The sequence below is a fragment of the Thamnophis elegans genome, chromosome 1 (assembly GCF_009769535.1).
Source record: "Thamnophis elegans isolate rThaEle1 chromosome 1, rThaEle1.pri, whole genome shotgun sequence".
NCBI classification, from domain to species: domain Eukaryota; kingdom Metazoa; phylum Chordata; class Lepidosauria; order Squamata; family Colubridae; genus Thamnophis; species Thamnophis elegans.
The window spans coordinates 1,283,798-1,306,234 of NC_045541.1; the positions used below are offsets into that span (position 1 = coordinate 1,283,798).

General features: G+C 39.1%; 1 protein-coding gene across 1 annotated transcript in view; it reads right to left on the reverse strand.

Annotated features, from left to right (window-relative positions):
• Positions 1-22,437, reverse strand: part of SPAG16 (sperm associated antigen 16) — a 112,588-nt gene that overhangs the window by 85,196 nt on the left and 4,955 nt on the right. The window contains exons 3-7 of the mRNA XM_032237189.1: positions 21,743-21,841; positions 18,475-18,602; positions 11,616-11,753; positions 10,187-10,294; positions 2,838-2,955 (exon numbers count right to left, since the gene is read on the reverse strand). Of these exons, the coding sequence (XP_032093080.1) occupies positions 2,838-2,955; positions 10,187-10,294; positions 11,616-11,753; positions 18,475-18,602; positions 21,743-21,841 (591 nt within the window). The remainder of the gene's footprint in view (positions 1-2,837; positions 2,956-10,186; positions 10,295-11,615; positions 11,754-18,474; positions 18,603-21,742; positions 21,842-22,437) is intronic.

Genomic DNA, 22,437 nt, shown 5'->3' on the forward strand with positions numbered 1-22,437 from the left:
GATTCCCCCCCCCCCCCGTTTTCCTCTCCAAAAGCTAGGCATGTCTTATACTTCAGAGCATTTTATACTCTGAAAAATACGGTATATCAGATTACATATATCTTAATACTTCGGAAAACCAATCAAGATTAAAAATAGTCCGGTGGCATAGAAAAGAAGAAATGATAACAATTCCTGCCTCTCCTCATCACCTTTCATGCAAGAAGAATTTGTCATTCAAACCTGCACCTTGAACCGAACCCTAAAATACATAGTGGTTAAATATGATAATCTTCCTGGAATCAAAAAGCCATAATGGAACCTATAATTCTTTCCACTTTGCCTTGCTTATGCATCTGAGCAGCTTGGAGACCTGTCTTTATTGAACAGAAATTGTTTCTGTCTGCCCAATCTCAACTGCAAAGGAGCTACGTCTGTTCAGCATTGGAAAAACAATTACAAAATTGTTGAGTTTGAAGGAGCTGTTTAGTCATTAAATACAATCCTTTGATCAATGCAGGAATCCAGTTTAAAGCATTAACAATAGATGGTTGTCCAGCCTTTGTTGAATATTCAGCAAACAGGAGATCATCTCCTCCATCTGTAATTGGCTCCATTGTCAAACTATTCTGTTAAAAGCTTCTTCTAACACTTAGTCAAAACATCTTTGTTGGTTTATTCTATATATTATTCTATACTCCGTATCATAATTTTCAGATTATAAAGAGCATCTTCTGTGTGACATCTTTTAAAGAGTTTAAGGACATCCTTGAAAAGAGTTGAAATGTTAACTTGCAGAATCATTTGAACTGCACCTTAGGATATACTGAGGGAACCAGGTAATAGTGACTGAATTCTTTTGTATTACTTCTAAGGAAACTGGAGAATTGCATACGTGACTGAATAGAAATAGAATCATAGGCTGGAAGGTCCCTTGGGAGCATCTAGTCCAACCCGTCCGCCCAAGGCAGGAGTCCTGATTCCATTCCAGACAAGTGATTGTCCAGTAAATCCCCTCCTCTAGGTCAGTGCTCCCCAACCTTTCCAGACTGGCGTTTGGGGGGAAGGAGAGGGGATGGTTCCATGTGAGTGGCTGGGCCATCTAGAGGCATGTGCACAGCTCCATTTGTGCCAGGGATGCAACATGGAATAGTCAGTTTATAAGATAGCCGTTTCTGACTGGATATTAGAAATAGTAAATAATTACTCAGTGTTATGAGGGGCTCCCATTCACTGAATGTACTGAAGCAGAATATAATTACCGTATTTTTCAGATTTTCAAGAGGCAAATTAAAAAGTTTTTCCACTCTGCAGACATCCCAGAAATGGCCTGTTTTTTGCAAAAAATGGCCCTTTTGTTTTTTTTAAAAAGGGCATAAATAATCTTTAGGAGGCTTGTAGAGTGCTCCTGGGGGGTGCCCCCTCCCCAAAATGAGCAAAAACCAGCCCATTTTTCACAAAAATGGGCCCATTTTTTGACAAAAAAAGGGCATGCATAGCCTTTAGGGGGCTGGGAGGAAGGGAGGAAGGCAAAATTGAGCAAAAAATGGCCCGGTTCTCACTCATTTCTGCTCTCCCCAGCCTCCAGGAGCACTCTATAAGCCTCCTAAAGGCTTATGCACAGCCCTTTTGGTGAAGGGGGCAGGGTTTCAGGAGGCAAAAAAAATGCTTTATTCAGTGTATAAGATGCACCCAGATTTTCAGCCTCTTTTTTTGAGGGAAAAGGGTGCGTCTTATACTCCGAAAAATACGGTAACCACTTGTCTAGGATGCTTTAATTAGATTCCTGGACTGAAGAGAGCTTTGGCCTTAACAGACTAAACAGTCATTTCCAACTTTATGATTCTGTACTATTATATTAATGTCCCCATTCCTTCCTCCACATCATATCTCAAAACGATGCTATGTATGCCTAACATATTTCAATTTATTTCAATTAGTTTCTACCTCAATCAAACCATAATAGAGAATACTGAATCCTGCTTCAATGTTTAAAATAATATTCTGCTTACAATAGAGCATAATTAGTTGCAAAATATTTTAATTCAAGAATAGAATTCTTCATTCACATCATCAAAACTTCCTGAAGCCTCAGTGGAAGGAATGGAAAAGAATGACAGAAGAGCCTCAGTGAAAAGAATGATAATTAACAGCAACTTTTCTCTGGATTTATGGATTTGAGTGGCATGTTTTAAACATAGTGTAACTGTGGTAATAGGAAACAATATGTAACCTATGAACAACCCATAATTGCCATGTGTTTTCATATATATATATATATTTCCCCTTCGGGGGGAAAGGGCAGCATATAAATATAAAATAAATATAATAAAATATAATAAACTGAACTGATATACACACACATATAAGCACACTATCTATAATAATACAGGTTGACAACTATGAATGTTGTGATGCTAAGGACTAAGATATGAAAAGAAATGTGTATATTCTATACACATAGGAAGAAATAATTGGTTATTACTGTTACCTTTAATGAGAATTCTGCTTTAAAATGTCAAATTATTATAATTTCATTTCGCACTAAGAAATAAAGGCTTGGGAGGCTACAATTGTAAACAAAAGGCCCTTAGTTTATTTCAACTGGTTTTCTCTCCTTCCCCAAGTCACACTGTTTTTAGAGAAAGAGAAAACGGCACTATTTAAAAGAAAGAAAGTCTTCTTCTTGGTGTACTTAATGTCAGGTTCAACAAACAAACTCTTCGATGTGCATTTGACCCACCTTGAATTCTGAGGAATGGCACAGAATAAAACTTTACCTAAAGCAATAAATTAAATAATATAACATTTTATATGGTTGCCATAAAAATGTAAGTTAAAATTGCTGTAAGCTTTACCTGCCCGACAGCTTTATCTCGTTCCAAACTTGTAAGCATTTTCTCTCTTAGCAGAATCTCATACTTTTCGTTCAGCTGTTTTAACATGGGCTCATACATTGCATAGTGGGTCTTTAGCCTATAGACAAGAAACTCTTTATAGAATAGTAACCAAATATAAGAAAAAATATATATATTCAGTATTCAATTTCATTGCAAGAGGTTGATTTATTTATTTATTTTTTGGTCAATAATGTGATGGTGAGCATCCTAGCAAGCTACAGTAGATGTCCTGCCAATAAGGGCTGGGCTTTACAGTGGAGATCATGGATGCTGGATCCCAGCCAGTGAAATCTCTCCAGGAAAAGGACAACCCATATGCACTTCCAGACAGCTGCTGCAGTAACTGTTTCACAATCAGCTTATGACTTGAATGGCTAGAAGTTGCAGGATACCATCTAAGTTCAATGCCAATGCAGTCTTTCAAGCAGAAAAAGTTTGATCCTTGTTTCTTACCCTTCAGGTTGGCAGGTTTCTACAGTAATCAGTGGCTCAATAAAAGTTTTAAATATGATTTGGAAAAATATTATTTTTTGGAATGCAATAAAATTGGTGTTTAGAATTTGCTTTTAGAAAGTTAAACATGGACTAAGGGGTCAGATATATTTTGAATAAAGGTTTGAAATTAAACATAATTCTCTTCTGATGAGAAACTGGATATTTACATGGAAATGTGTGAAAAATGATTCAGAAAATACTTTCAAAGATTTCTGGCATTATTGAAAGACTAGATATTACTATGGAAAAGAAATAGGTTTCAATTGACAAGGATGAAATTGACTTAAATGTGGATTTAAAAATCACAGGCTGTAAGAAAGCTATGGAACAAAGTAAACTGAATTGACAAACGAAGCTGGCTGATGTTTAAATAATAAAAAAGGGACATGGGAATAATAGACCAGAAGAATAGATTGTATAACTTTTTCATATGAGGTTTACATGTTGGTAATTTTGTGAGCTGATACAAAAAATGAAAAGAAATCATATGTTTGTGGCATTATTTGAGAGGACTTAAGATCAAGATATTTCGGAGTGTCCTATCCTGCTCGCAGATGTACATACCACGTGGGTTTGAAATCTTTATTGAGGCTTCGCCAGCCTTGAATAATATTCCCCAGGACCTAGCACAAAATCCCATGAGTCCAATTTCCAAGTCCAGAAACATAGAGCAAGTCCATTAAGTCAACCACCATTTAGAAGTCAAAAAACAAGTTGAAGTTCACAAATCACAAAAGTGAAATCCACGTCCGAGATGCAAGAAGCAAAATCCAAAGTCCAGTAACAGGGTCAAAAGTTTAAGTCTCGAGGCAAGAATCACAATGGCTGAACAAACGCACAGCAAGAAATGGATGAGTTGTTCCAAATATCACTTTGCTACTACGCATGCTGGTCTAAATAGCTGCTAGCCGGTGCAACTCAGCAGGAGAGACAAGGCTGCCTTTCCGTGAATAGCTTCGCATATTTCTACTGTGCCTCCCTCTTCTTGATCCTACATGCCCTGGGATCCAGTGGAGGAGGCAATTCTTCTTCCCCCTCTGATTCTGGCTGGCCTTCCGAGCCTCCTGGCTGCAGCTTCTTTCCCTCTGTTTGTCAGACAGCCACCAGCCCAGTTGGTCCTCCGGCCTTTTGAGATGCCTGAGCTTTCTTCCTCCTCTTGGAATCTGTCTTTATGCAGCTGGTGGCAAAAGTTGACAAGAGGGATCTGTTGGTGCCGACTGCGACACTCGGCGTCACACTGCAGCTCAATGAGCTCCAGCTGCAGGTGGCCTGGAGCGTCATCAGGGCCCAGAGAGAAAGGGGAGGGGAAAAGCATCATCTCCTTTTCAATAGCTGCAAAATCCCCAAAGCGCTGTTGAAACTCCTCAGTCAGAGCTGAGGTGTCCGCTTCATACCTCCTTACTCGCACACTCATATTGTTCTGTGGAAAACTGGTCATCATTTCCTGCAGCGATGGGAAAAGTCTGGTATTGCGGTGCGTGTGTGACAGGTGCCTTTGGAAAAGTAGCCGCTTGGTCCCAAAGGCTTTGATATGTCAATGTAGTTGGCTTACCACTGCATTTTGCCCCAGAAGGCTCATGTTCAGCACCTCCAGATGTCATGTTACGTCAACTAAAAATCCAAAATCAGCTGGCCAAATAGGATCAGAGAGCTCTGGCATCGGTTGCCCCTTTTTGCCAAGAATTGTCTGATTTCCTCCCTAAGAGAGTAGACACACTGATTTGACCGGAGGTTCTTCAGCTGGACAGATGTGGAGGGGGGAGTGAGCTCTCAAGAACCTCACATGAACCCTGTCTGACAAACCAATTCCAAAATCCCTGGAGAGGGGAGCGAAGAAGGGACAGTGTCTCATCAGACCCAAAGGTCCCTCGCAGGTCAGAGATTTGCCCTCTGAATTGGAGTAGGGGGGGGAGGCAGCATGGGTGCACAGAAGCTGGTTCCCAGCCAAAGCACTGAACAGGAGCACAGAGGAGATGAAAGACCGGTAAGAAGATTCATTTATCCCACAGTCATAAATCAAAAGTTGGAAAAGGCAAAGAATCTTGAGAGTACAAATAATATTAATACACAAATCTGGATTTTGGCAAAAGGAAAGAAAGAAAGGAAAAATCGAGGGTTGAAACACTAGCCTCCAAAAAAAGCTATTTGTTTGAAACATTTCGAACAGAGAGAGAGAAAGCAGAGAAGTGACAAGCCCACTCAAATATAAACTCTAAATTTGGTTTTGGATTTGAAATAGAAACCAAACATTCCAAGAGATTTTGTCGGAACTTCTTCCAACTAATATCTCTTAAGCAACTCCAATTAGGGAGAAAAATCAAGAAAAAAGCACTATCTTCTCACTGATAATTGTTAACCTAATCTTGCCTGTATGGGAAATTCTAATTAACCAACCGCCGTAAACCAGAACTTGGAAAAGCAGGAGGCGAAGAAGAAACAAAAAGCAGGAGACGAAGAAGAAACATCCGGTTTCACAGTAGTTGAATGAACTAAATTTAAGGTAGACCAGAACCTCAAAATAAGACTTGTATAACTAACTGTAATTTTGGAACTAGACATTAAGGAAGAACAAAAGAGCAAGATGGTTCCCGTCACTCTTCCCCAGAGCAGCTGAAGTAGATAAATTTAAGGTGGACCAGAAGAATTCTGAAATAAGAACTGTATAACTAACTATAACTTTGGAATTGGACATCATGGAAAGCTGGGAATTTGAAGAACTATGTGAAATTATAAAAAATATGCATAAATCATTAAAACCAAGCCTAAATAGAATTCTGAACCCAGAGAAGCAGGGATTTAAAGAAGAAGGGAAGTAGAAACTGTGGGAAATAAAAAGCAGACAAAAGATATTTCAAAAGATAAATCAGACTCCATTGAGCTTGGCAGTGGTATAAGAAAATGGTAAAGGGGGGATGTGTCCCAACAAAAAGGGAATAAAAAGCAGACAAAAGATATTTCGGAGGTTGACAGTGGCATAAGGAAAATTGAAATAGGAAGATATGCCCCAACAAAGAGAAATATAAAAGATTTCTTTGACGGTGGAGTGGGGAAAATTGAAGAGGGTGGATGTGTCAAAACAAAGAAAAGGGAGAAGGCAGGAACAGAGAAGTGGGACAAAAGAATTACTAGGAAAAAATCAGACAACTAGAAATTGTTATTTGGGAAAATATAAAGCTAAGATAAGGGGTTTATTCCTAAATATGACAATAAAATGGAGTTGCTGATTGAATATGATAATGGAAAGATAATTAAATAAAGGTCAAAATACATGGAATATGGACAAATGTAAAACTGATATGAGGCGATTGTAAAGCAGAGGTTTGTGATTCATTTTTTTACATGATAATTAAACTGAGTTGCTAATTGATTGAATATGGCAATATAAGGACAATTAAGCATGGGTTAAAATATATGAAACATGAATATATATAGAACCTTTAAGGTGATGAATAAAGTGAGATGTGTACCATTTGTTATTCTATATAGTAGATTAAGGGAATTGTATTCAACATTGAACAGCAAGGATTGCCATTTATAGACAATTAAGGGTAATCTAATCCAAGATACGGAAAAATGGAGAAGGAAGATGAAGTATACCTATAATGGGAAACTACTGAGATTTAAAGACAGAGTCACAAATTGGGGGCGTGTAAGGATGTATAATTATATAAATATAATGATGAGAATAGCTGGGAATTGTAACCAGGTCTACATCTCGGTGAAAAATAGGCTGGGGGTGGGTGGGTTTAAAAGCACAATAACTATATATATATACTTTTTGGTGCTCTTTTTTTTAAAAGGAGGAAGATATATGTCAAAATTAAATACGTATACTGAAAAGAGCCAAGGTGGCGCAGTGGTTAAATGCAGCACTGCAGGCTACTGCTAGATCAGCAGGTCAGCGGTTCAAATCTCACCGGCTCAGGGTTGACTCAGCCTTCCATCCTTCCGAGGTGGGTAAAATGAGGACCCAGATTGTTGGGGGCAATATGCTGACTCTCTGTAAACCGCTTAGAGAGGCCTGAAAGGCCTATGAAGCGGTATATAAGTCTACTGCTATTGCTATTAAAAAAAAAAAAGGAATTATAAATACCATCAACATAAAATGGAGCTCGTTCGTTCCCAGTAATGGCTTGTTGTGGTTAACATGTTTTGTCTGGTAGCGCCTCTTGATATTGAATTCCTTGAAAACAGCCACAATCTCTTTGCAAATTAGGCAGACCCAGTTGTTTCACATTTCAGTGAAACAATACTCCAATTTCCACTTGTTCTGGAGGCGGCGGCCCTCGCTGTCAACTTTCCCTTTTTTAGTTACAGTCGTCACTTTAGAAATGGGCACACAAGCCTTGCGTCACAAGGGTCACGCGACGAGAGTGCGGACTCAGGTCTACTGCCACCTTCTGGTGAAATATGACCACCAGCCTTGAAGGCTCAGCCAGCTGTGGGTGGGCAGCAGGGGACAGCTGCAGGAACCGCTGTGTGGTGAAGGAAAACATGACGGCCGGTGGGGATGAGTGACAGGCTGAGCCGGCAAGGAGAAGAGGCTGCGAGCCGCTCGAAATTTGAAAACAGGCCACAATTGGCCCCCAAGCCGGACTTTGGACATGCCTGGTCTACAGTATAGCACTCCAATAAAGCACTTATGAAGAGATGTGTGTCTCTCTGCCTTAAAACAGAAAGAAATCTATGCAAAAATTGGATATACTGAAGCAATTAGAATTAAGAAACGATCATCTATTTAAAACAAAAAATAAAAGAAATTTATAATCAACTAGATTTAATGGAAGTAAATGAAATCCATGAGAAGTTGAATTTTGTGAATGAGAAATATTTTGAAAAAGGCAATGTCAGATAAATTGTTGCCTTTCCAACGCAAAAGGAGGAAGGCAAAGTAACTGTTGTCTTGATTTGGGATGGAGCAGACAAGTTTCTACAATGTACATGATGAAGCAATTTGTTATATACTGTTAAAGATTATAGTGAACAACATCCGGTGCCGAAAAGACTAAACAGCATTTGAATACAATATTATTTATAAAGCTTATAGATCAACAAAAAAATAAGTCTTAATAAAGATATAATTTTTAAGAAATAGAAACAGAACAAAGTTCCAGGACATATAGCATCATATGGAATAAATTGCACAACTTTTCCATAAATTTTAATTGAATTGTTAGCTCGGGTACTGAATGAGATTCAAAGCATCGAGACTTTCCTTCAACATGGAAAAAAGCTTGCACCATCCACTTATTGATCTGCATAGATAAAAGATTGCCAGGTATGCCTCAGCAAGAGAATGATCTTGAAGTTGAGGAGTATTCCATATAGATCTATTATATAAATTGTATCAGTCAGGAAACTACCGTATTTATCGGCGTATAACACGCACCGGCGTATAACACGCATCCCCCATTTTAACACAAAAATTTGAGTAAAAATTTTTTTCATTAAAAATAAATGACTTGGAAGCTCGGAACTTAATGTTGGATTAAAATTTATAACATTAGAACATGAATTATAACATTAACTCCTCTTAAAAGGCAAATATGAAATGAAAAAACACCTCTTTGAGCAAAAAGTTATTTCCATTTTCTTCCTTATATAATATTTTCTGTTTCAACATAAAGTGCCTTCCTTCCTTCCCTCCCTCCCATCCCTTTCTTTATGTTTTCTTCATGCTTTCTTTTCTTTTTCCTCTGCTCTTTTTAAATCCCCCCCCCTTCTTCTCCTCCTCTACATTTAGGTTGGATTAGTTTGTACAACGGTCATCAAACTTCTGAAGTAAAAATAAATAAATAAATCATATTTAAGAAGAAGAAGAAAAAGGAAGACGTTTTTAGTTAAGTCAAACGTTTTAATAAAAGTTTCATCTTTTAAGATTCGTCCAACACATCCAATTGTAACCTTAACAGTAAAGAATATCACCCCAGCTGCTAAAGGTTCAACCAGTCTGAGAACCATTGAAAAGACAACAGTGCAAAATCCAAAAGACACAACTTCCTCACCGCCATTGCTTTGGTACCAAATCTTTGAGGAAGGGGCTCCAGAAAGGAGGAGGAGGAGGAGGAGGAGGAGGAGGAGGAGGAGGAGGAGAAGGGAACCAAAGAGAGGCTTTTACCGGGTCTGCGCCCCACAGCCAGGACCGTCCTTGCGCCTCCAGCCGCGTTTCTTCCTGCAAAGCCCTTCGGGCAACCCGAGAGTTCCTTTTGGCGCCAGAAGGGCTTTGCAGGAAGAAACGCCGCGTTTCTTCCTGCAAAGCCCTTCTGGCGTCAAGCGGAACTCTCGGGTTGCCCGAAGGGCTTTGCAGGAAGAAACGCGGCTGGAGGCGCCAGGACGGTCCTGGCTGTGGGGCGCAGACTCGGTAAAAGCTCTCTTTGGTTCCCTCCTCCTCCCCCTCCTTCCACAGTGTGTGTGACGCTGCCGCCAGGCTGAGAGCTGCCGCTGAAACAAGTTTGGGAAGGTCCTTTGCAGGCAGCCAGTTCTAGCTGCCTGCAAAGGACTTCCCCACGTTTGCTTTGAAAGAAACCTCTGCGCGGGAGTTAGAAACCTCTGCGCGGGGGTTTCTTGCCACCTTAGAGGGAACAGTGGACCCGGCGTTGGACCCGTATTTATCGGCGTATAACACGCAGTATCGGCGTATAACACGCAGGCAGGGTTTAAGCTTGCAATTTTAGTTTTAAAACTGCGTGTTATACGCCGATAAATACGGTATATACAAAAAGCATCAGTTGCAATTAATATCTGGCCTCTGGTCTAAGACTGTAATAAACTGAATAATTGAATATGTATCAAATATACTTGCATTTACGTACCTTTTAATGTCATTAATGAGTCTATTCTTTTCCTGGACTACCCTCTTATGATGCATTCTATGGAAGTCACGCTCTCTCTGCATTTTTAGCAGCGCATCTTTAGCTTTGCTGCATGGAAAAAAAAACATGATTTGTAAATAAATTTCTATTCTTTAGTGAAGGAAGGCATCTATCATGAGGACTAGCCTTCCTGTCTCAGAAAGCTATTCTTAAAATCTCCCATAAAAGAAGCACATTAGCACTTGATCTAGCTCTATTGCCTGTCCTGCTTTCATTTAACCTGTTCTTTGCATCCCTCATTCCTTTTTGTCAACCGTAGGTGGAATGGTATGTTCTAGATCTGTGATGGCACACGTGCCAGAGGTGGCCTGCAGAGCCCTCTCTGCTGGCACGCGTACCATCGCCCCAGGTCGGTTCTCCATGGCATTTCTTTCGTGACCTTCTATTTCCCTGCAAACGATGAAACAGAAGCTCACGGAAGAAAAAGATCTTACCAGTTCTCTTATCTTTGTTTCAACAATACTGATAAAGGGTATAAGGCAAAAGTTCCCCTTGCACATATGTGCTAGTCGTTCCTGACTCTAGGGGGCGGTGCTCATCTCCATTTCAAAGCAAAAGAGCCAGTGCAAGACGTCTCCGTGGTCATGTGGCCAGCATGACTAAACGCCGAAGGCACACGGAACGCTTTTCCCTTCCCACCAAAGGTGGTTCCTATTTTTCTACTTGCATTTTTACGTGCTTTCGAACTGCTCGGTTGGCAGAAGCTGGGACAAGTCACGGGAGCTTACACAGTGCTGGGGATTCACACTGCCAAACTGTTGACCTTTCTGATCGACAAGGTCAGTGTCTTAGCCACTGAGCCACCATGTCCCCCTTAAAGGGTATAAATAATGTAATAAATATAACAAGTAGCTTCTCCCAGTAGCTTCTGGCCAACCAATAAAAAGAAGAAGGGAAGATACTCTTTGAGGCTGTTGTTGTGAAGAAGAAAAAGGGCATCTACCTTTTCACAGTGGCCACTCCACCTGGGCCATGCCAGCACCAACCCTTTTGACATGCAGGAAAGCTGCTAAGAGAGAGCTGGTGCTCCAGGAGTCCCTGGAGAGGTCAGTGTATGGCGTGTTCCCTCCCTGAATTAGGCAATTGTTGTTTGGGGGATTAAGGTTTCTTTTTTTTCTTTTAATTCTACCTACAGTAGTTCACTTTGACATTATTGAAAGCCACTCAGAGCCTTTTTAATTGAGCAGCATTACAGAAATAAATTATCCTGGATACTGAAGGATTAACAGCTATCTGACCCGTTCCTTACCAGACTTGCAAACATCAATACTGCCATTCAGAACTGATCACCTTCTACAATCTGATGTCCAGATTTTTTGTCATCCAAATCTCTAAAAAATGCAACCCAATAACAACAACAAGAACATACTTAGCTGCAGATTTATAGTTCTCCATTTCTTTCTTCAAATATATATTTTCTCTCTCCAAATGCTGATTGCAAGTATAGGCATCTGGAACAAATCCAACATCTTTAGGTTCCAGCACACCTCTCTGCATCAATTCATACCTGAAATTAAGCAATTGAACTTTAGGGTTTTTCCCCCCACTCTTCCTGGTTATAAAGAGTACATAGACCACGAACAGGAATCCATAGAAGACCCCCAACTCTTTTTCTTCATTGTGATTACTTTAAATAGTGGTTACTATAAATCAGAACTACATTTCTCACGGTAAGTGGAATTACCTCAAAAAACAGAACTCCATGCCTTAACTTAACACACTGAGTACAATGAAACTACTGCTACCTGTCATTATTTTTGAGAGGTCAAAAGAAATAACATGGATAGGAGGGATCAATCAAATATCTACAGAATGCATACTGCAGCAGGTTACAAAAGAAAAAAATAGACACGCTGTAATTTTATTGGAAGTGAAGACCAATACATATTTTGGAACAATACATATTTATTGTCCATGGCTTCCTGTTGCACAGAAGATTGCCAAGATGGTTGTATTGCTTGTTGGCATCCCATCTTTATTTTTACATATAATTCCAGGAGGCAAACTAGATCAATACTTCTCCATCCTATTTTCTCCAGAATAACAAACCTGTGGGGTGGGATAAGAGACAGCGACTGGCCCAAGGTCACCAAGCGGGATTTCATGGCCAGAAACTCACAAGCCTCCTGCTTTCTAGCACAGTTCCATAACCACTAGACCAAACCGGCTTTTTTTTTTTTACTGAATTGTATTGAATTCTAGAACTATACACTTTGATAAAGGAGATATTTTGGTATGCTAATGGATCACTAAGAAGAATCAGGAATGTGCATTGCAGTTTGGAAAATCCTGCAAAATGTATTACACTAAGTCAGTGATGGCTAATCTTTTTCTAAAGGTGTGCCAAAATTGTGTGTGCACACTATTGTGTGCGTGCGCATACCCCCACCTGCACACTCACGTGCAACCCACCACCTGTGCATGCACACGCGAAACACACATCCCTGTGTGTGGGAGGAGTTTCCACCCTCCCCAGGCTCCAGAGGCTTTCCCGAACTTCCAGTTGGGCCTGTTTTCCACCCTCCCCAGGCTCCGGAGGCTTTCCTGAAACCTGGGGAGGGTGAAAACAGCCTTCCCTGGCCCTCCAGAAGGCCCAAAATCAGTCGGCTGGTGCATGCATGTGAGCCGGAGCTGAGAGCTGCCATGCCAGCAAATATGGCTCCACTTGCCACAGGTGCCATAGGTTTGCCATCATGGGACTAAGTAATTCTTGATCCTATTTAGTAAAACAATTCTTAGCGTTTTTAAAAAAGAACATAAACTTAACATTAATTTGAGACTAGATTTTACATCTAGTCTAGGAGTCCTTCGGGATTGGGCGGCATAGAAATGTGGTTAACTAAATTAAATTAAATAAGCAGAAAAACTAAAATGAATTAAATAGTAAATTATAATATAAAGATTATAGAAAGGGATGGATATCTCCTTTTTTAACATGTGCAAAGGTTCCTCATCAGATTTTGACACAGCTCATTTAATGCAAATCTTTGACTCTCAGTTATAAAAACATTCTTAGTGGTGAAGAGGTCTGGAACGATCATAAATTCATAAAATTCACATCTAGACGCTGATTTTAGAATTGTGAAAGAAACCCCAATATACTAGCCTAACAGGAAGTGTATTCATTGGCATTACTTCAGGAGTTGACTGCCTACTTCCACTTATTTAATTATGTGTGAATAATGCAATTTAAAAAATACAGACATGGATACAAACTATTACAACTTAAACACTTTTTATAATCTATTTTTGATGGGACTAGAATTTTACACTGAGTTGAAATTTGCTTTTGAACATTAGACTATAGCTTGTTATTTATTCCTTTATCCAGCGTGTGCCACTTCCGCTCCAGACAATGGAGGGAAGAAGTTGGGCAGCATAAGCTCCTGGGCTCTGTGAAACCATGTGTTTACCTTCGGGATGAAGGATGGGTCCAGCCGCAACACCACCATGAATGGAACACAGAGAGGTCTTGAAGCTGCCTGCCTGCCTGGCCGATGTGAAGACCACCAGGAACGCCACCTTAAAGGTAAGGTAGCGAGGCAGGTAGTCCTCAAGGGTTCAAAGGGAGCCCCGGCGAGGAAGTTCAGTACTTTGGTCAAGTCCCAATTGGATATCTATGAACGACCAGGGGTCTAAGGTTGGAGGCACCCTGTAAGAACTGTTGGATCAGAGGATGATGGACCAGAGATTCCACATTTCAAAACAGAAGACAGGGCTGCTACCTGCCTCCTGAGAGTATTAGGGGACAGTCAACTATCAAGTCTCTCCTGGAGAAAATCCAGGACTCGAGGAATAGAAACCTCTGTGGGTGCGAGATCCTCACTTGAGCACCAACGGCAAAAGGCCCTCCTGGTGGTGTCGCATATGTGGTTGGTCAAAGACTGTCCTGATACCTGGACTGTCCTGATGACCCTCGTGGACAGCTTGTCCTCACTCAGGACCCTCCACTCAATCTCTAGGCAGTCAACTGGAGCCACTGAGGGTCGGGGTGTACCAGAAACCCCTGGCTGAGAGATATCCTGGTGGGGAGGGAGTCATGGACAGGCTCATCCTAAAGGACTCTCCTAATTTCTACTTTGGAGATTTATGCCCAAATCAAGAGATTATTTGAAATAAGACTCTTTAAAGATAAGAGGAAGTGGGTTTAACCCCACCTCTAAAGGAAGCAGCGAGCTGCTATTTAAAGAGATAGAAGGAAAATCCAGAAAAGAATTAGAACTTTAATGGGAGATTTTTAAAGTAAATCACAAAGAAAGGACTAGACTGGAAGTTAAAATAAACTGAAAAGCAATTCAAAATACTGGAGATGTTTTTTTCTTTTGCTGGAATATATGGAAAAAATGAAATACTTGACAAGGAAAATTATGCTTTCACTATATTAACTGTAAGCAGAAAGAGCCAGGGTGACATCTACTGGTGGGAAAAGATATTACACTGGAAAATAAACTTGTGACCTTAAAAGTGGAAAATATTTTTGAATGGATTGGAGATAAGAACAGCTGCAAGATTATTTTACTGGAAAAAAAGACACAAGACAAGGATGTCCATTGTCCCCATTGCTATTTATACTAACATTGGAAGTGTTAAATAGAAATATTAGACAAGACTTAGAAATAAAAGGTATGGAAATAAAAAGGGAAAAATACAAATTAGAAGCATTTGCAGATGACGTAGCATTTATTTTAGAAGAACCACTGGAAATAGACCCTACATTAATGGGAATAATAGAAGAATATGGGAAAGCTGCAGGATTGAAAATAAACAAAGATAAAACAAAAATCTTAGCTAAAAATCTCACAGAAAAACTGGAGAGAGCACTGACAAAGAAATTAGATCTACAGGTAGTTAAGAAAGTTAAATACTTGGGAATATACTTAACAGCAAGATGTGTTATAATTAAAGAAGATAATTATATAAGATCGTTACAACAGATTAAAACAGACTTAGATAAATGGAAAAATTTGCAGCTATCAATTGCTGGGAGAATAGCAACTATAAAAATGAACATCTTGCCAAAGTTACTTTTCCTGTTCCCTAATGGTCCCAATAAAAATAGAAAATAAATATTTTGATGAATTAAATACTATAATTTTGAAATATGTTTGGCAAGAGAAAAAAGCAAGAATAAGGTTGAAAACGTTTTATAGATATAAGGAAAATTTATATAAAATGTTTTATAGGTGGCATTTACCACTGGCAAGAATAGCAAAGATGTTTAAAAGCATCTCCGCCAAATGTTGGAAATCTAGCCAGACTCTGGGGACGTGTTATCATATGTGGCATATTGGATTGATGATACTAATAGGGGGGAAAATATGCAATTGAAAATTATTAGAGAATGTTATTAATGCTAAAATAATGGAATGATGTCACAATAAATTTAGTTAAATATAGTTAAATTTTGAGTGCAATGTACAACGTAATAACAGCTATAATCAAATAAATGATTAATAATGATAACAAAGCATTTATATATACTAGATTGATAATATGAAATCTTATACAAACTGTAAGGGAGGATCATGGAGATGATGTTGAAAAGCCTTTTTATAAAAGATAAACAATTCTATATAGAATAGAATATAAAGATGTAATATCATTGGATGATTTCAGGATAATGTAATAAAATGTTATAATATAAATTTACTTCAAATTTAATATGCCTTATGTTGAAAGGATGTAATAATAGCTGGACTTAATGGATGTTAAATAATTATATCAATTTGTATACAAGTATATTAGATTGATGATACTAACAATGGGGGGGGGACTTGGAATTGGAAACTATTAGAGAATGTTATCAATGCTAAAATGATTGAATGACTTAGAATAGGAAGAAGCATAATAACAATGTATACAAAGATATTTTGATTATCAATATGTGAATTTTGATAACATTCAAGTGAGGACTACCGAAAGGACACAGAAAGACTTTGTAACCAATCGACACATTGTGTGTAATTGAAGAGGCTTTTACGTTATATGTGTTGTGTATTTGTGTTTGTCTGAAAATAAAAATTTTATATAAAAAAAAAAAGTAATAACCAGCACCCTGAATCACATATAGATTCTCGCAATTATGCAGGGTGCTAAACAGCAGTGTTTGATGGGTATATTAAAATGCATCCTTAACAACCCACACCACTGCATTCTGGACTAGTTGCAGCTTCCAAATGCTCTTCAAGGGAAGCCATGTAAAGCATATTGCAAAAAGGACCAAGGAATTGCAGGTAGTCCTCAACTCACACCCATTATTGACTGTTACAATAGCACTAAAAAAAAGTGACTTATGACATCCCCAAGGTTACGTAATCAAAATTTGGCAACTGGCATGCATTTATGACAGTTGTAATGTCCCAGGGTTATGTCATCACATTTTGCAACCTTCTGATAAGCAAAGTCAATGGGGAAGCCAGATTCACTTAACAACCATGTTACTAACTTAACAACCGCAGTGATTCATTTAACATCCGTGGTAAGAAAAATCATAAAGTGGGGTAAAACCTCACTTAACAACTGTCGTGCTTAGCAATGGAAATTTGGGAGTCAGTTGTGGTTGTAAGTTGATGACTACCTGTAGGGACAAAAGCAACCCAAGTGCCAAAAGGACTGATTGATGGCTGCCAAAAAAGATAAAAGCAGGCCCGGATGAGAGGTGGGTTTCTGCCGATTCGCCCCAGATCGGGCAAACCAGTAGCGGAGGTGGCAGGAGGCTCTGCCCACCTGCCCAGACGCAGAAGCATCGCACGGGTGTGTGCACAAGCGAACCAGTAGTAAAATAAATTGAAACCCACCACTGGCCAGGATGGATGCACCAACCCCATCCTGATCCCACCATAAGTCATTCACAAACACCATCCATACTGTCTCATTACTATGCCTCGACCTGAAACCTGATTGTAAATTATTCCAGATAATCTGTTTCATCCAAAGTTCAACCACCTTTTCAATAACCTCCTCAAGAAATGGAACATTGGAAATGGATTGAAATTGTCCAATGCCATTGGGTTCAGTGAGAGTTTTTTGAGGAGGGAATAGACTAGCAATAGCAATTAGACTTATATACCGCTTCATAGGGCTTTCAGCTCTCTCTAAGCGGTTTACAGAGTCAGCATATATCGCCCCAACAACAATCCGGGTCCTCATTTTACCCACCTCGGAAGGATGGAAGGCTGAGTCAACCTTGAGCCAGTGAGATTTGAACAGCCGAACTGCAGTTAGCAGTCAGCTGAAGTAGCCTGCAGTACTGCACCCTAACCACTGCACCACCTCGACTATCCTTAAGTACAAGTGCATTCAGCCCTTCATTCAACAAATAATTCACCAGTGCCTGAAATCAACCTCATGTCACTTCCCTGGAGGTAGAACAAGAGAAGAATATCGATCTAATGAACAGATAACCAAATTGTCAGCCAGAGCTTCAAGCAATTCAGTCAGGGAAGCAGCCCTGAAGCAGAAAGCAAACGGAGCACCAGAAATTCCACCTGCTCTCTAGAGCCCAAGTTCAGAAACAACTCAGACTAAGTTTATCTGCCACTTTTTTTCTTCCTCCCCATATAGAAAGTCCTGGACCCACCAAATGCCAATTTACCTTTTTCAAGGGAGGAAAATGCAACTTTCCCCCACAGAGTTCTCTGAAGTCTTCAAACATTATAGTTACTCACATTTTGTTCCTAATCCTCTTTTTGCTATCCTTTCTTTGCTAACATCAAACTCTTTTGAATCTCCCAACTTCTAACATCTATCCACTCTTCTTCCCCTTTGGTAGACACAGTGTATAGGCACAGTGTTCATATGTCTCACATCCCCTCAATTACAGCTGGCCGTTTTTGCTGCTAAAACTGATTACATTGGTGCTGCAATTTAGAGAATCTTCAGACTAAGCAGCACTTTTATTAGTTCCAGTTTTCAATCTTGCATTGAATGGACAGGGTTATCTTAACATTGTTTTAGGCTTTACAGTCCAGATTAACCATGCATCTTAGAAAATGGAAGAATAGAACTAAATTTTAAGCAGTGGGAATGACGGCTTGACCTTTAAAAAGATTTTTTTATTGACTTGACATTTTAAAATATTGATATTCTAATTAATGGCTTACTTAAAACTCACAAGCAGAAAAATATCCCCAATATGAAATCATAGCAACAAAAAGCAACATTCCAAATTTCAAAAAAGAACAGTAATTTGAAATACAAGATTGCCTATTTAATGAAGAAAGATTTACCATTCAGTCTGAAAGCAATCCAATGTCCTGTTCATTCCCATTCTGATTAAAAAATTACAAAGAAAGTCATCTACAATTTCAGGTGTTTCAGACAAAGATTGTTTAGTGATCTGGCCTGGCCGTTGAGCCTAGAAAGAAAAATTCAGGAGACATTTTAGAAACACCATCTGCCTCATCATTTATTTCAGGAAAATGTTTTTTTAAATCACAGATTGCTTTTTTGTACATTGTAGGATAATGATAATTTTTTATTATGCAGCTTTTTAGACTAACTTCATAAATAAACAATACTCATGAATCTATCTCAATGAATTGTGATTAACAACTATGTGCAACAGTCTGGAAGTTAACTTTTTCCAAGAGTAGTCAAAATAAGGAATTATTTTGAATACTATGATATGAATATTTTAAATATTGTTCTCCATCCTTCTTCACCTTCCAATAGGATCACTTTTTATTCCTTTGATTCTTCTCCTGTATGACACTGTCCTACAAGGCTGGGAACAACTACTGTAGATGACAACAAAGAATTAGATTAGATGGCTTTTTTTCCTACCATCACAAATGTTAGCAACCCAAATACAATACAATAGCAGAGTTGGAAGGGACCTTGGAGGTCTTCTAGTCCAACCCCCTGCCTAGGCAGGAAACCCTATACCGTTTCAGACAAATGGCCGTCCAGCATCTTCTTAAAAACTTCCAGTGTTGGGGCATTCACAACTTCTGGAGGCAACTTCTGTTCCACTGATTAATTGTTCTAACTGTCAGGAAATTCCTCCTCAGTTCTAAGTTGCTTCTCTCCTGGATTAGTTTCCACCCATTGCTTCTTGTTCTACCCTCAGGTGCCTTGAAGAATAGTTTGACTCCCTCTTCTTTGTGGCAACCCCTGAGATACTGGAAGACTGCTATCATGTCTTCCCTAGTCCTTCTTTTCATTAAACTAGACGTACCCAGTTCCTGCAACTGTTCTTCATATGTTTTAGTCTCCAGTCCCCTAATTCTCTTTGTTGCTCTTCTCTGCCCTCTTTCTAGAGTCTCAGCATCTTTTCTACATCGTGGCGACCAAAACTGAATGCCGTATTCCAAGTGTGGCCTTACCAAGTCCTTATAAAGTGGTATTAACACTTCACCTGATCTTGATTCTCTCCCTCTGTTTATGTATCCTGGAACTGTGTTGGCTTTTTTGGCAGCTGTTGCACACTGTTAGTTCATATTTAAATGGTTGCCCACTAGAACTCCAAGATCCCTCTCACAGTTACTACTGAGCAAGATATAACCTATACTGTACCTGTGCATTTTGTTTTTCTTGCCTAAATGTAGAACCTTACTTTTTCCACCATTGAATTTCATTTTATTAGATAGTGCCCAATGTTCAAGTTTGTCAAGATCCTTCTGTATCTTAAGCCTGTCTTCTGGAGTGTTGGCTATTCCTGCCATCTTGGTGTCATCTGCAAATTTGATGAGTTCCCCATTTTTCCCCTCATCCAGATCATTGATAAAGCTGTTGAAAAGTACTGGGCCTAAACAGAGCCTTGGGATACTCCACTGCATACTTCCCTCCATGTAGGTGCTGTTCCATTGAGGATAACACGTTGAGTTGGTTGGTCAGCCAGTTACGAATCCATCTGGTGGTGATGCTGTCTAATCCACATTCTTCTACTTTATCTAGTAGTAGGTTACGGTCTACCTTATCAAATGCCTTATTGAAGTCTAGGTAAATTATATCGATGGCATTCCTCTGGTCCACTAATTTTGTCTGTCAAAGAATGGAATAAGATTAGTCTGGCAGGATCTGTTTTTGACAAACCCATGTTGGCTTTTGGCTATTACTTTGTTTACTTCTAGGTGTTCGCTAATTCGTTGCTTGATTATTTTTTTCAGAATCTTTCCTGGTATTGAGGTCAGGCTGATAGGACTGTAGTTTCCCGGATCTATTTTTTCCCCCTTTTTTGAAGATGGGAACCACAACAGCTCTTTTCCAGTCCTCTGGTAGTTCCCTGGTGCTCCAGGATCTCTGAAAGATATAGTTCAGTGGTTCTGAGATCTTGTCTGCCAGTTCCTTCAGAACCCTGGGGTGTAATCCGTCCGGTCCTGGTGATTTGAACTCATCTTCGGTAGACAGGTGCTCACTTACTATTTTCTTCCCTATTTCAACTTGTGTTCCTAATCTGATTTTTGTGGTGCTGTTTTTGATAGGTTGGACTGTTTTATCCCTTTGTGTAAAGACAGATGCAAAACATGAGTTAAATAGTTCTGCTTTCTCCCTCTTGCTTGTCACCTTCTTGCCACTTTCTCCCAGCAGTGGACCAATTGTTTCCTTAACCTTTTTCTTGTTTTTGACATGTTGGAAGAAGCTTTTTTTTGTAATTTTTGTACTTTTGTGGCAAGCCCTTCTTCATTGTGAGCCTTAGCTTTCCTCACTTCACTGGTGCAGAGTTTGTTTCCCAGTTGATGTCAGGGTAGTAGTTAAAATCTCCCATTACTATTGTGGTGTGTTTCCTACATACCTTAGTTAGCTGATTAGCAAAAAGTTCATCTACTTCCTCTGCTTGGTTGGGTGGTCTGTAGTATAGACCTATGACAATCTCTCCCCCCCCCCCGGCAACCTTTAATATTGACCCAAATGCATTCAAGATAGTTCTCATCATTGTTGTGCTCTATTTCTGTTGAGATGTAGTTATTTCTTATATATAGTGCAACTCCACCTCCTCTTTTATTTGGTCTATTTCTTTTAAATAATTTAAATCCTTCTAGCTGTGTGTTCCATTTGTGGGTTTCATCCCACCAAGTTTCTGTAATGGCAACAATGTCATGTCTGCCCTCATTTACTTGAATTTCTAATTCACCCTGTTTATTCCTCATATTCTGTGCATTGGTGTATAGACATTTGAGTCCATTTTGATTGACCCTGTGTTCACTGTCTACATAACCTGTGTTATGCCTGACTGCACAAGAAAAGATCTTGTGTAAGAGTATGGAGGAAGTGTCTGTGTTGGTTTGATGAATACAAATCTAACATTACACTTCATTGATTTTTGTTATGGATTTCCCTGAGAAATTCAGACATCTGAAGAAAAAAGGAGGCAATATCAAATATCCATATGCCAATGTCTTAGGCAATCTGACCCAGTCTAATAGTTGAACTCATGCAAACTGATTGTTTTCTTAAGTCTATTATAAAAAAAACTTTCATATTATTTTACTACTTTATTTATTATGAACTCATGAAAATTAACACAGCATATATTATGATACCTATGATATTTACCATAATTTGGGCATCAAGAGTCTGTTCGTGCATTGTGTGTAAAGCTTTTGCCAGATCTTCATCACCTTCCTGTAAACTAAAATCTTCATCTGCTGGAATCTAAGTCAAATTATAAATAGATCTAAAATTAATAGGCTACTGAGAAGAGGGGAAATGTTTCAGCATTAAGCATCACAAACTCTTTTAGACAGAGCTAAAGCGGGGCTCACATAGTGAAGGTCCCATTCTGTGCATGCTAGAATATCATGTCGCTCAAGTAAGGCATAAACATCTGATCTAGGAAAGATTCTTTGTCTGGAATCCAGGAAAGCCATTTCTAAACAGGGAAGATTTTGTGTTTACGGTTTAGTTATGTAGAAGAGAAGATGTTGGTGTTTGGCAACTTGGGCAGCCTATTTTTGTCACTGAAAAAAACGATGAGTAGCCGAAACTTGCCAGAAAAATAAATCCAGTGAAACTTCAGACCTCTAAAACAGATTTCAAAAATTATTCCAACCCTGGAACTGCACTGTTAATAAGAGAGAAGTTTGTTTTAAGTTTTAAAAATACTGTACATAGCAATGAAAGGAAAGTGGGTCACCTTGAAGGGGAGATGGGTAGCCTAAAATTTTAATAAATTAAAAATAAATAAATGAGTGATGCCACCAAACACTCCAAAAGTATTTCTACTCTTGTAAATATTTTTCCTTTCCCAT